The 14185-nt window shown below is 40.9% G+C and overlaps 1 protein-coding gene across 3 annotated transcripts in view; it reads right to left on the minus strand.

Moving 5' to 3' along the window:
- The window catches only part of BICDL1 (BICD family like cargo adaptor 1), an 86021-nt gene that overhangs the window by 22580 nt on the left and 49256 nt on the right, over positions 1–14185 (minus strand). For all 3 annotated transcript variants that reach the window (XR_012492788.1, XM_019753962.2, XM_019753963.2), the window contains exons 3-4: positions 3219–3335; positions 241–387 (exon numbers count right to left, since the gene is read on the minus strand). Coding sequence is in view for 2 of the 3 variants with exons in the window: in XM_019753962.2 (XP_019609521.2) it covers positions 241–387; positions 3219–3335 (264 nt within the window). In the remaining variant the exon portion in view is untranslated. The remainder of the gene's footprint in view (positions 1–240; positions 388–3218; positions 3336–14185) is intronic.

Raw genomic sequence — 14185 nt, forward strand, 5'->3', positions numbered from 1 at the left:
AGGGGCTAGTGGCTTAGAACAAAATGGAAGGATGACCTGTGGGTAGCGATGCGTTGCTTCTTGGCAGAGCCAGACCCGCGTTAGTGAGCGCCGAGAGCCACAACCAGGCCCACAGGGAGGCTTCACCCACTCCTGACCCCGGAGGTGGCAATGGCCTCCCAGCCCTTCCTTCTAGCTGGGCAGCTAAGCGCTCCTTTTATCTGGCCCTAGTCCGACAGGACAGCTTCTCTGTGCCAGTACCTGTAGGTCTTTGTCGTGGCCCTGTCTCTCCAGGATCAGCACCCGGTCCTGTAGCTCCTCCACGGTCCCTTGGAGCAGGTCATTCTCCTCTAAGGTGGCGCTGAGACGATGCTCCAGCTCCCGTTTCCGATCTGACAGCATCTTGATCTGAAAGGGTGGAGAGCCACGGGGGTGCTGTGGGGTTATACCGGGCTGAGGAGCAGGGAGGGAGGGACTAGCCCCCAGACATGAAAGCCTGCGTCTCTCCAAGTGCTCTGCCCAGGGGCCCGGCGCCCGCATCTCGGAGACAGCAGCTGTGAACTCCTGAGCTGAAGTGAAAACCCCTCCCCTCTAGAAACCTGTCTGGGAAGGGGTGGGAGTAGAGCTCTGGGGAAGCTGGAATGTGGGATGCCAGGTAGAGGAAGGGAAGGTTAGTGCTCTGGAAATTCCACAGATAAGACAGAAAAGGGCCCCACCTTGCCTGCCCACGACTTGACTCCAACCCCACAATTGACAAGGGCGTGGAGCTTAACCTTCTGTACTGTTCTTCCTTCTCAAGTCATGAGCACAAGAAAATGCCCACGACAGCCTCTGGAGCTGCTGTATTTTCATACTCTATGGCTCTCTGTCCTTTCCCAGCGCTGGCAGGTCTGGCTCTAGAGGTCCCAGTGCAGACCCGAGTTAAAGGGGGAGCCAGCAGGGTATAGAACACACAGCAGCGCGTGCATCAGCCTGTGTTCTGGGACGGAACAGGGCATGGCCACACGTGAAGAACTGATTTCACTCTAGGTACGTTTTGCTTGAGCAAGTAATTTGTGAGCAGAAGCAATTCCTCTCCTTTTATTAAAAAGGCTGGTATGTTTGTACACTGTCTAGTCCGCCTCCAAAGAGATATAAACCTTTTAGGAATGTCTGTCTAGTCTCTTCAGTTTCAGTTGGAAAACAGAGGAAAAGAGATGCCAAGTTTTCTCTGGCCGCAAGGTTCGCAGAATGAGAAGCTGCGTTAGCATTCCCCGAGGCTAGCTACACTTCCGCCCGAGAACAGTGCCCTGCTCTGGACGATGGGGCACCTTCACAAGTCCCGCCGATTGCTGGTGGCCTTGGTGGACTTTTGGAGTCCTGCAGGTCCCCTTGGCTCCTCCTACTTATTAATTGCCTGATGGACTGATTTCTTAACCAGCCTCTCGCTTGTAAATATCCTCCTGATGTGGTTAAGAGGCTCTCTGCTCTCTGGTCTAGTGCGGATAACAATTCACTAAGGGGACCAACCTCAGACCTTTTCTAGGGGAGATTTCAAAATGAATGTCTAACTTGTCCCAGGTCCTCTGAAATCCACCGTTCCCTCTGCTTTTTGGCTGTTCTCACTCTCAGCACTAGAACTCTGTTCAGAGGGCACAGATCTTCCCTGGCCACCAATCAATCAGATAGGATGCCGTCCTGGGGAAATGAAGTATGTGGCCTTTGTCCAGAGAGATCAGGTATCTGGCCAAACAAAGAAATATTGTCTCTCAAGTGTGCACCTGGGTAAGGGACCAAGCGGAGCAGGCCCCTTTTGTGAATGGGCCCACTATTCCCCACACTGAAGCAACGTTACCCACATGAAGGGAATTCTTACTCTAGTTGATTTTCATTTAAATACCCTCTGACCTTTACATTTTCCTTCCCATGGAGAATCTCTGTTTCCCAAGTTCCACTCAGTGAAGTAATGAGGCAATATGGTTCTGATACACGACCCCCACCCCATGAAGTAACTTATCTGAAATGAACGATTTCATAGCCTGGTTTTAAAAAGTTGTAGTGTTACCGGACGAAACAGGGCCTTAGGTGGCCAACTCCCTCACCCCACCATACACACCCTGAAACTTGTGACCCAATCTGGCAATAAACATTCCTGGGAATGAACCTGTGTCACGAGGGGCTAGAAATAGTGAAGGGGGTGTGTGGGGGAGGGGAGAGAAGCCAGGCAACTCAGAGGAGTCCGCCCTTGGCAGAGGCGGTCGAAAGGCAAGTCATGCACACAAATGGTCACAGGCAGGCATGCCAAACCCAGCGACACGCTACTTACTTCCAGAACCTGCTGCTCAGTCCCAGTAGGAATTCCAAGGGCAGGGAGGAAGGAAGGGAATGAGAGGCAAGAGAAAAGAGAAGATATTGACAGACTTTAGGAAAAACAACGTCAGGTTGTTTACGAAGCAGGGGAGCTGCCCGTTACCCGGGCCTGACCACAGCGAGGGCGCACACCCCTCGGGTCCTCGCCTGTCCCTCAAAGTCTAACTTGGCCGAAGGGCTGCTCTTGAGACACCTGGCTGAGGGGTCCTCATGAGTAGAGGAGGTGGAAGCCTCCCCAGGAAAGAACCCCCGTTTGGGCTGGCGACAGGAACCCCCAACTTGTCCTCACCTCACACAACTGGAGTCTCACAATGGTGTCTCCTAAGTGCTACTTTCTTTTTCCCTCTGGCCCACACTCAGGGTCATTGACCCTGATGGCCTCTCATACGCTTTTAATAACATCACTGTCTTCCAAACACCACACTCAGTGCTTCCACGTATCAGCTCATCAGATCCTCAGAACAACCCTATGAAGCAGATACTTTTATGACTCTCCCTGTCCCTCTGAAGGTGGACTGAACCGCACCCAAACGGAAGGGTGCTGTTCCCATCCGGCAGAAAGGGAAGATGCCGTTTCCCATCTTCTAGGTAGGATCGGCCGGGATGTTTGTGGAGGGATCAACACATTCAGGAAAAAGTAGGTCACTCGTGATTTCAAAACACTCAGCAGTAACTCTGAGCAACCCTATTTTTCCAGACGGCAGACTACCCAGAGAATGTGGATCAAGTGTTCCCCGGTTAGTGTCTCACAGATACGTCTCTCTAGAGATTTTGGTAAGAGCAGGCTTTTGTTTCCCAGTTCAGAGGGCTCCTTATCTATAAGACCGGTTGCAGTGCCTCGGATGAGTAAAGCACCTCCACCTCCAAGCACTGCTGCCTGGGCAGCTCACCTCGGCCTGAAGGCTTTCCAGACGGATGATGTGCTGGTTGGTTGATGAGTTTTTCTCCCGGAAGTCTTCTCGGAGGGCGTGTACTTGCATGGAGAGTTGCCTCTCAACTTCTGAGGCCTGTAAGCAGAGGAGACTCACCAGTTGTGCAAAGGAAGTCTGTTCAGATTTTTGCCTTTCATTTTTCAAGTCTCTTTGCAACTCTCTATTCTATAAGGAATATAGATGAGATGCAGGTCCCTTCCCACCTCACCCTGGTCCATTTGTTCTCTGGGCCCAAACAAGATGAACCCCTACCCCTTCCTCTACCATGAATGACTATCTAGGTCCAAGACCACTTTGCGGATCAGAGGAAACAGCTTTAGGAAACAGTAAACTCTCAGATTTACTTGTCCTCATTACCCCTCTGCACACAGCAGAGGCTCTGCAAACAGCTACGAATGGAGACAAAGTCTCAGTATTTTACATGAAAGACTACGACAGATATACCTACTACCTTAGAAATTCCTCTATTTCTCCATTTCCTCAGTGGGGCCCAGGAAAATCACCTGTCTGCAGTTCTCACTTCCACTCTACATGGGCACTATTGGAAATTCCGTCAAGTCTGCTAAGATGTTTGCCTTTCATTAAAGACATTTTTTGCAACTTTTAATTCTCTAGGGAGTGCTAGCTGAGGTACTCATTTCCCACCCTGATCCATTTATTCTCTAATGCTGAGACATAGCAAAAACCAAACACCATTTGGTGTGTCAGCACCTTCTCTTGAATATGCTGGAGAGTCTTAAAAGGATGCTCCTTTGGTAGGCCATGACCTCTAGACCCCCTCCTGAGGGCATAGTCCAGCCCGGCCACCAGGAGTGCCCTGAACACTGCCCAGTAGAGCGGAGAGCTGCGGACAGGGTAACGGCCTCAGTGCTTTCTTGAAGTCAAAAGGGGTTAGTAAGCTTTCTGGGTTCTCAGGACAGATAGATCACTGTGTGGTGAAAGGGTTAGGAAAGGCTTTTGGAGGAAATGGGAAGGTGATAATGTTGAAATGGTAGGCTAGCTGTTCAATGAGGCAGTCACAGTAAAGGTTACATGTTCAATAGTTCTTTTTACCTTCAAGTGCTATATAATCAATTATCCATCATTTTTTTTGGTCCCATAGATTCAACAAATGTTGCCCCCCCCACTAAAGCGGCACATGAAAATCTTAACCTATAATTCTAATTTTAAAACAAAAAACACACAACAAAATAAAATCAAACAATCTCTTTTTCCTCCTTATTCTAAATTTAATTTGTTTGTTTTAGACTTCTTAATCACTTAGAAACACAATGTTAGTTATCCTTGCTTAAAAATAACATTAATAACATTTGCTGAGTGCTTACTATGTGCCAAGACTGTGCTAAAAGCTTTAAATGCATTATATCAATTGTCAAAACCAAAGTAGGGCCTGTCACCCTCAATTTACTCCTGCGGGAATAGGCTTGGGGAAGTACAGAAACCTGCCCAACATCTATCTCAGCAAGTGATGACATCAGAATGGTAAACTTCGGGCCGTCTTTCCCCCAAATTAGGACTGCCATACTGCCTTCTTGAAATAGTTTTTCCTATTTCCATCTGCTCACTGTTAAAACCAAACTTTACCAGTTTAATTTAGTGAGGCTTTTTTCCTTCTTTTAACACTAAGCTATTTTATTTAAGACTCTTGAAATTTCTCCTAATAGAATGGAGGGCCCATGAGGACATTTCCATCGCCTAAGTTCTGCAGTTTGATTGCCTGGACTGAATTCAGTTGAGTATCCAGGTTTCAAATATGTTTAGATTTGCAAGGTGCTGGGGAATTCAGGCAGCTGACCTTATTCTGAGCAGCACCACCTAGACATGAAGCATGAGACAACCAAGCCACAGAGATGCACCGAGGGCTACACATCTTGCCAGGTGGTATCAGACATGCTGCTATGGACTAGTCTCCTCTCACAGCAATCTTCCGAGAAATAAAATGTGTCTCTTCCCACCAGGAAACCTGACTGCAGAATCTGAGTTCCTAACCACGAAGCTATAATATCTCCCTTAACATCTGATGCCCAGGGAGGGAGGTATGCTTTTAACCTACGTCTCTCATTTGAATCTCCAATAGCCCTAAGTGGGAATTGCTGGCCTGGTTTTGCAGCCAAGGAGGTGGAGGCTGAAATGGGGAGCAGCACTGCCCTCGTCTTTGGGGTCCCCGTTCTGTGCTCTCCCACCACACCATGGACACCTCCAGCCAGGTGGTCAATCATTTGCCTGAGATGATGCTGATGGAGGAGAGGCATCAACCAGACATATAAATCTACCATTTGCAAGGAACTAATGCACCTTTCAAAAAAAATTACTTTCTTATTTTTCAGAGATGGAATCTGGCTCAGATCTTTAGACCTGGCTAACAGAACAAGTATTATCAACTTCTGTGCATAAATTAAATAATAATCTCTTAAGTTTGTACACAACTCTAATGTTCTAAATGCTTTCTGATCAAAGTATCAGGAAGCCCACACAGCCAGTTTTAACTCTCTAATGAACTTCAAAGCTTCTACGAAGTTCTTCAAGCAGGATTTTGCTAGGGTAACAGTGGTCTTTCTGAAAGGATCTGCTCTGTGGCTGAGGGGAGAGATGGCACAACGGAAAAGGAAGTTACGAGTCAGATGGCCAGGGTTGGAGTTCCCGCTCTACCATATGGATGTGACTCCGTTTCACAAATTATAGACACATTCCTCCTTTACATAGAAACACAAAAAGGGCAAGTCTAAAGGAACACCCGTTTCCCTACTTCTAATTCAGGAGTTTATGGGACTGAGTCAAATCACTTAAGGTTAGGGAAGTAAAGAAAGGAAAGAAATATTCCACTGTTACAAATTCAGGGCAACTGTGAGAAATAGTAAAAGATCCATGGATCAGCTGTTTGCTTAAAAACCAGGTACTGAGAACACCGTGTATATGTCACAGAGTACTGTCACATACACCGTCCCCTTCCGGGGTCTGCACTGAGAACAGCCTGTTAAGTGACTCAGCCAATATCGTGAAGGTGATGTGTCAAGCTAAACTATATGGGGAAATACAGACATATTCAGCAGCCATATCTTTCAGGTCTGGTCTCCTGGTGACCTTTCAGAGCTATTCAATAGCCAGCAAACATCCAGGAGCCATACCTCTCTTGGAGACATAAATTTTCCTACTTCTGGGTTTTGGTGGTGGTGGTGGTGATATTAGGACAATTCATTCTGATAGTAGAAAATGGCAGGCATGGGACTTACAGTTTATTTCTCAAATTGATGAGTTTTGGCTACCACGCATGATTAAGCAGCCAGTAACAGCTGTGGCAAAATTGTGGCAAAGAATGACATCTGTAATTATAGGTGAATATAAAAAAGATGGCATGATTTTAGCTCAGGTATTTGTTCTTTTCTTCTTAAACTCTTAAATTTTTTGTCCTATAAAAGTAACAAATGTTCAGAGTAAAACAAAATTAAAGGGAGGAACATGTGAGATGTTGCTTCCAGGCATATGTCGTAAATTTGGCTCAAATAAACTCTTATAAAAATTATATAAAAAAAAAAAATTTAAAGGGAACCGAAGGATTGAAATGAAATTTAAAATCCTCACTTATCTCTAGTCATCAGTGCCACTCTCTAGTGATAGCGCTAATATAATCTATATTGGAGATTTTTCTTGTGAGTCTTTCTACAAATTTTCTACCCATAGCTATCAAAAATATTACCCAAAATTTTGGCTTTAAAAATACATACTCATATATTTTAACATTTTTCCATGTCAACATGTAGATCTACCTTATTCTTTTTAACAACTGTATGGTATTTAGTTATATGAATACACCATAATTTATTTAACTAGTCCCTACTTATCAGCATTTAGAGTATTCCAATTCTTTGCTGTTATAAACATTACTGCAAAAACATCCTTGCTTACCCATCTTTGTGTTTGTGGGAGAACATCCTAGAAGTGAATAAATTCCTATAAGTGGAATCTCTAGGTAAAAGGATATGCATATTCATTTTGATAGGTACTGCCAAACTGTCCCCCCCAAAAAAGGTTGCCTCAATTTATATCCCGACCAATAGAGTACAAATATGTCTGCTTCCCAATACCTTGCCACTCTGGGTATTATGAAACGTCTTTAGCTACTTCTAAATATTGTCAAAACATCTCTTTTACTTTCATTGCATACAGACTTGAGGATTAAAAAAAACAAGACATTCAAGAAATAACTAGTTCTGTTAAAGAATGCTGAAAAATTTAACACTTATATAGTCCTTGAGCTATCTGAAATGAACTCCTTTTGTAATCTGAGTGCTTGGGTTATTATTGTTAATTAATCTCCAAACTGGCAAAACAAACCTGACAGTGTGTTCCTTCTGCCTGATGTGCTTGGTTTGATCAGAGACCATCTAGGACAGATTACTTTCCCCCAAATGAGCAGAGCTGTTCCATGATTACTCCTACTGAAGTGATTAATAACATATGAACATTTCCCCAAACTGGAACATTTAGAATAAATTTGTTTAAACTGGCCAAAGCAGAACTATTAACTATATACTTTCTTGTTAAATGGAGGAAAGGAAATTGCATTAGTTACATACGCGCATCCATTTAACTTATTTGTCAAAAGGAAAAAAAAAAAGAACCAATCAACTTAGAAATTGTAATAGGAAAGATATACTATTTTAATACTCCACCTGATTTACTGAGTTTTACTTTAAGAGAAAAATTCTCAACCTTTGTTTCTGCCAGGGTATGATGTATAACAGGCATCGGTCTGACATACCTCAGGGGTGGCGGTGAGAGCGGCGATGAGGGTGAGGGTAACACCTACAGCAGCGGCTCACCTCTCAAGCATCTGTTATGCGCTTTACCCTGTTCTAAGCATTTCCCATTTATCTCATTTAATCTTCACAATTATGAAGAAGGAGGCGGTCTGACTTTCTCCACTTAACAGATGAGGATATTAAGGGTGAAGTCATTTTCCCAAGGTCATACTTGTGCTGCCACGGGCTGAGCTGGGATTCCTACCCAGATCTGTGGCTCCTACACTCAGTACTCTTAGCCTTAACACGTTTTTTATCGTCCCTTGGCTCCCTCTCAAAAATGCTTATTAAAAATGCTTATTAGAGCAACAACCTTGAGTTTGTTCTAATGTAAGACAAAGGGTGAATTATTTAAAACTTACTGCGGTTGCTTTAGAATACTACTTTCAAAATAATTAAATTTATTTTTCAATTTTCATGTAAGAGAACCCCATTACAGCATGTTGGTATGCTTTAAAAATATCGTTAGCATTTTGCTGATTCCTCTCTGCAGGCTTTGTGTGTGTATATACAATTAGTTATGATCATACAGTTCATAGATTTTTTCTTTTTCCGTGTAGCATTGTATCAAAAGCATTTCCATGTTGTTATTACTTTTCTTAATCATTGCTTTAAATGACTGCATAATAGTTCTTCAAGTAGCTGTGTTATAATTTCCTTTACCACTCCCTAACTAACTGTTAGGTATCTGGGATTTTCCCATATTTTGCAATTATAATGAACACATGTTACTGGGATGGTGGTAGTAGAATTTTACCTGAGTAGAAGTGGAATGCGCAATCTTACTGTGTCAGAATTGTAGATGAATATACTTTAGAAAAGAAAATAGATACCAATTTAAACCAAAAATGAGTTTATGAGTAGCCTTTGCTAACTGGAAAACCCAATTAACCAGAAGTCTGCATTTCTTATTTTCAAGGTTTTATTGTTTAAACTTTTCAAATTCGGTAATGGGTGGCTTGAGAGTCTATTGATAGCATATTACATGATAAGCCCCCTTTTTACTATTTTGATTATAACAGTAAAAGTGACAGCCATCTCCTGGATGATAAATGAATGCAAAAAATGAAAAATAGCCTTTTTGCTTTCACTAGGCTTCAGGAGGCCAATTCCTACCAGAGCCTTTCAAAGTACAACTCAGAAGTGAAGTTTGTCACATACATGGTACATGTATTTTCGTTAACGTATGAAGACAAAAAGATTTTCACCAATATCTTTCCAAAGAAAAGGTTTTATTTCTAATAATATGGTGAGATGGATTATTTGGTCGGAGCCTTCTATTAAAAGGCGCTAAAAATGCCATAGAAAATAGAAAAGACTTCTTAGAAGCATTAAAGAGCTGACAAGACAGTGATAGAACCATGTTAATGTTTCATTTATGCAGATTATTAAAACGAACAAATGGAACACAGACATTAACAAATAAACCCAATGACAGCACAAATGAGTAACAACCAAACTGAAGGGGGTGGAGAAGAAGGTAACATAACTACCTTTGGAAAAGAATCTTGGCTGTATATCGCAAGGTTTAAGAAAAAGGAACTATACACAGATATTGCACTGCAGTTAATAAATTTGTTTTTCACAGAGGTATGGGTTAGTGATGCTGACAGTACTGTATGTGTTTAATAGAACAAACAAATAAATATATCATGAATAAGGAACCAGGTTTTTCTTTAGTGGAAAAAGAAGTTATAAATAAGAGACTAGAATGAACTCTGGTGTTAGACCGGAATTGAAGATACATTATGAACTTATGGTTTTACACACACACACACACAAATGGACAGATAGAGAAATAATTACAGATGTCTGTTTATAAGTGTGTTACTGTATATACATTTCCTCCTGCTGTCCTCTGGGAAGGCCCAAAAGTGATAGTAGCAATAAACGTCCTGGTAGCTGTAAACGCACTTAGTGCTCCTGTCTTTATTTCTAACTACTGATCTCTAATAAATGAACCAAGGCTCCTTGGTAAAATTGCTTGTTCCAGGGCTGAAGCAGAAAAAATACAAAATGAGCCTGCAACATTTTGTGATGCCAGAAAGAAAGCAAGAGTTCAAAAAAATGATGGCGGTATATTGAATGGGCATAGGAGTCAACTTGAAGGAGCTCCCAATGGCGAAGGTTGGGACCATTTAATCAATAAAACAAATAATGATAGTAAAGGATTATACTGCATAGAGTAAGGTAAATATTCCCGAGTCTACACTGATAAATAAATAATTGAATACATAAATTAATGGGAGGAAAGGAAGAGGGGCAGCTCTTTTTTACTGAAAAATTCCCATTAATAAATGTAGAAGGAATGATGGAAGTAGAAACCTGCCACTAGGCAAGCATCACAGTAATAACTTCTTGAAGGCAAGAAGGTGAAGATGAATTCTAGGAATTAGTGGGCAAAAGTGTGATGAGAAACAGGATATTTGCATAGTTTCAAAGTACCTCTTTGTAAGATTTATACATTACAAAAGGGAAAACAGTAACTTCAAAGGGGAGGAGCCTGGCAGACGACCTTAACCAAGTGATAAAAGTTAAAATCACCAGTAAAAATAAATATCAACAGCACGTGTCCTCAGTATGATGCACTGAGAAGGGAACAACTGCACTTTTGTGCTATTGGTGTAAAATTGCATAACCTCAATCTAATCGTGACAACACACTGGCCAAACCCAAATCGAGGGACTTTCTATGAAGTAATTGGTAAGTACTCTTCCAAAGTATCAAGTTCAAGAAAAACAAAGCAAGACTGAGGCATTGACAGAGTTTGGAAGAGACCAAAGAAACATGACAACTAAATATAATATAGGAGCTTAAACTGGTTCTGAGTCAGAAATAGAACATTAGTGGGAAAAGTAGCAAAATTCCTGCAGGTATGTAGATTAGTCAATATTGTCTCAATGTTAATTTCTTGGTTTTGCTACTCTACCATCTACATAAGATGTTAACATTAGGGGAAACTAGGTGAAGGGTATATGAGAATCTCTGTATTGTTTTTGTAACTTCTCTGTAAATCTAACAACAAAATATACCAGACGGATAGTGCCCCTAGACATTTGGCAGAAGAAACTAAATCATCTCTGAAGGATGGAAACTTCATCCAAAGATCAAATAATCTCCATAAATAATTTTCTAATAAAAATAAGCAGATTGTAGTAAAACAAAAAAATATTCATGGAAACAAAGACTCATGAAACAGCATAAACAATAGCACAATCAGATCCATAAAGACTTCAAACCCTAGAATTATCAGATATAGATTATAAGACAACTGTGTTGATTATGTTTAGATAAATAAAAGACAAGATTAAGGAGTGATTTCAGCATCATGGCAAAGTGAGAAGATGCCTTTGTTTCTCCCTTTAAATGTATAAGTCGGACAACTATAACTCAACAAAGGATCCCTGGCTCAACATACAAACATGGCTAAAAGGTCCAGGGGACCTAACATCTGACGGCAGGCGGATTGCAATGAGTAGAAGAGGTGGGACGAGGGGAAGGGTAGGTGACTGCAGACACAGTTCAGCGCCCTCCGCGGCTCCAGTGAGTACAGTAACGGTGAGATGCTGGGCTGCAGCCTTCACACTATGGCCTGGATTGTAAGGGGCAGAAGCAGTAGTCCTAGAGGCGCAAGCAATGCAGGTAAAAGAAAACAAAAACTTGCACTATAACACTATTCACTGAAAAACAAAAGTACCCTACCTATCAACCTGCTGAATTGTTGAGAGCAAAATGGTACCTAAGCAAGAGCTCACTACTTCAAATGAGCAGACAGAAACAATCCATCAAATACTATGATCAACCAAGGTAACATGGGAGCACAGAAAGAAAATGAAAAATCTCCAAAAACCAAACTTAAAGTCATGGAATACTGTGCCTTAAATTATAGGGATTTTAAGATTGCAATTATAAAGAAGCTCAATGAGATACAGGAGAACTCGGAAAGGCAGTTCATTGAGCTCAGGAAAAAAATTAATAAACAAAAGGAGTATTCTGCCAAAGAGACTGAAACTATAAAAAAGACTCAAATAGAAATTCTGGAGTTGAAGAGCTCAATAAATGAGACGAGGACTGCATTAGAGAGCAGTGGAAATAGAGCAGACCAGAGAGAAGACAGAATTAGCAAGCTCAACGATAGACACCTTGAAATGACCCACGAGGAAGAAAGAGAGCTAAGAGTTAAAAAAAAAAAAGAAAGAACTCTGTGAGAACCATCTGACTCCATCAGAAAAAGCAACATAAGGATAATGGGTATACCAGAAGGAGAAGAGAGGGAGCAGGAAACAGAACGCACTCAAAGAAATAATTGATGAGAACTTCTCAAGCCTATGGAAAGAAGTGGACTTTAGGATAGCAGGAGCTAACAGAACACCTAATTAAATCAAACAAGACACATTTTACTTACTTATTTATTTATTTAAGGAGGGTGTAGCTCAGTGGCCTATGTGGGGATCGAACTGGCAACCTTGGTGTTATTAGTACCACGGTATAACCAACTGAGCTAACTGGCCACCCCAAGACACATTTTATTAAAATTGTCAAAAATAAATGACAAGGCAAGAATGCTCAAGGCAGCCAGGGAAAAAGAGACTAATCTACAAAAGAAACCCTATTAGGTTATCACCAGATTTTTCAGTAGAAACATTACAAGTCTGGAGAGAGTGGAAAGACATATTCAAAATAGTGAAAGAGAGGAACTAACTATCAGCCAAGGATAATATCCAGCAGAATTATCCTTTACATATGAAGGAGAAATAAGGGCTTTCCCAGACAGACAGAAGTTGAGAGAATTACCACCACAAGAGCTGCATCACAAGCAATGTTGACAGGAGCTCTTCTATCAGAAACCAAAAGACAAAAGAATACAAAAAATTTTGAGTAAGATGACTAACAGGAGCAGATATTAAACACTTAATTATAACATAAAGGTTAAAGAGGGGGGAAAGGACATTAAAAATAACTACTGTAATTTTGCAATGAATGTACAACATAAAAAGATAATTTGTGAAAACAAAACCTTAAAAAGGGAAGAGGAAAAGACCGAACATGTACAGGTGAATAAAAATAAGAGGTAATCAGAAAAAAAGGACCATTGTAGGAATGTGTGACACATTTTACACAAACCTAATGGTAACCAGAAAACAAAAATCCAGAGCTGAGAAATGAAAAATAAAAAAAGAGGAAATGGAGAAAAAAATAATAGAAAACCACAAAACTATAATAGCAGATAAAATCACAATGGAAAAGAAACAATGGAGATATAAACATCCAGACAATGAAAGATAAAATGGCTGTAGTAACTCCTCATATACGAATATCAATAATGTAAACGGACTGACCTGAACAATCTAAAGGCACAGAGTAGTGGGATGGTTTAAAAAAACCAGATTATACAGAGAGTAAAAAAAAAAAAGTATAAACATTTTAAGAAAGGAAAAAATTATATTAAAATCATAATACTCAATATATACTGATAACAAAAGATGAATACAAATCATATGCCTACATTTTTTTGGCACCCCCAGTATATTGCCTGCAGGACATTTAGCTCCAAAGACAAACAGAGGTTCAAAGTAAAGGGGTGGAAGATGATACTCCAAGGAAACAGTATCCCGAGACATGCAGATGTAGCAGTACTTTTATCAGACAAAATATTTTGTCTGATAAAAGTACTTCAAGATAAAAAGGGTAACAAGAGACAAAGATGGACATTTTATTATGATAAGTAGGACAATTCATCAAGAAGACATAACACTTATCAATATACATATGGACCCAAACCGGGAGCACCAAAATATATAAAGCAATTACTAACAGACCAAAAGGGAGAAAATGACACAAATACAATTATAGTAGGGGACCCGAACACCTCACTCATAGCAATGGATAGAGCATCCAGACAGGAAGCCAATAAGGAAATATCAGCCTCAAATGATAGATTAGACCAAATGGACTTAATTGATATTTATAGAAATTTCCATCCCCAAATGACAGACTACACGTTCTTTTGAAAATTTTTACAAAATGAAGATAAGTTTCATACTGTTTAAGCTTTTCATTTTATTTTAGTGTTTAATGGGAATCCATTATTCTGAACAACCTGAAGTTCAATGCCTGTAAAGGTAG

This window comes from Rhinolophus sinicus, linkage group LG16 (assembly GCF_036562045.2).
Source record: "Rhinolophus sinicus isolate RSC01 linkage group LG16, ASM3656204v1, whole genome shotgun sequence".
Lineage (NCBI taxonomy): Eukaryota > Metazoa > Chordata > Mammalia > Chiroptera > Rhinolophidae > Rhinolophus > Rhinolophus sinicus.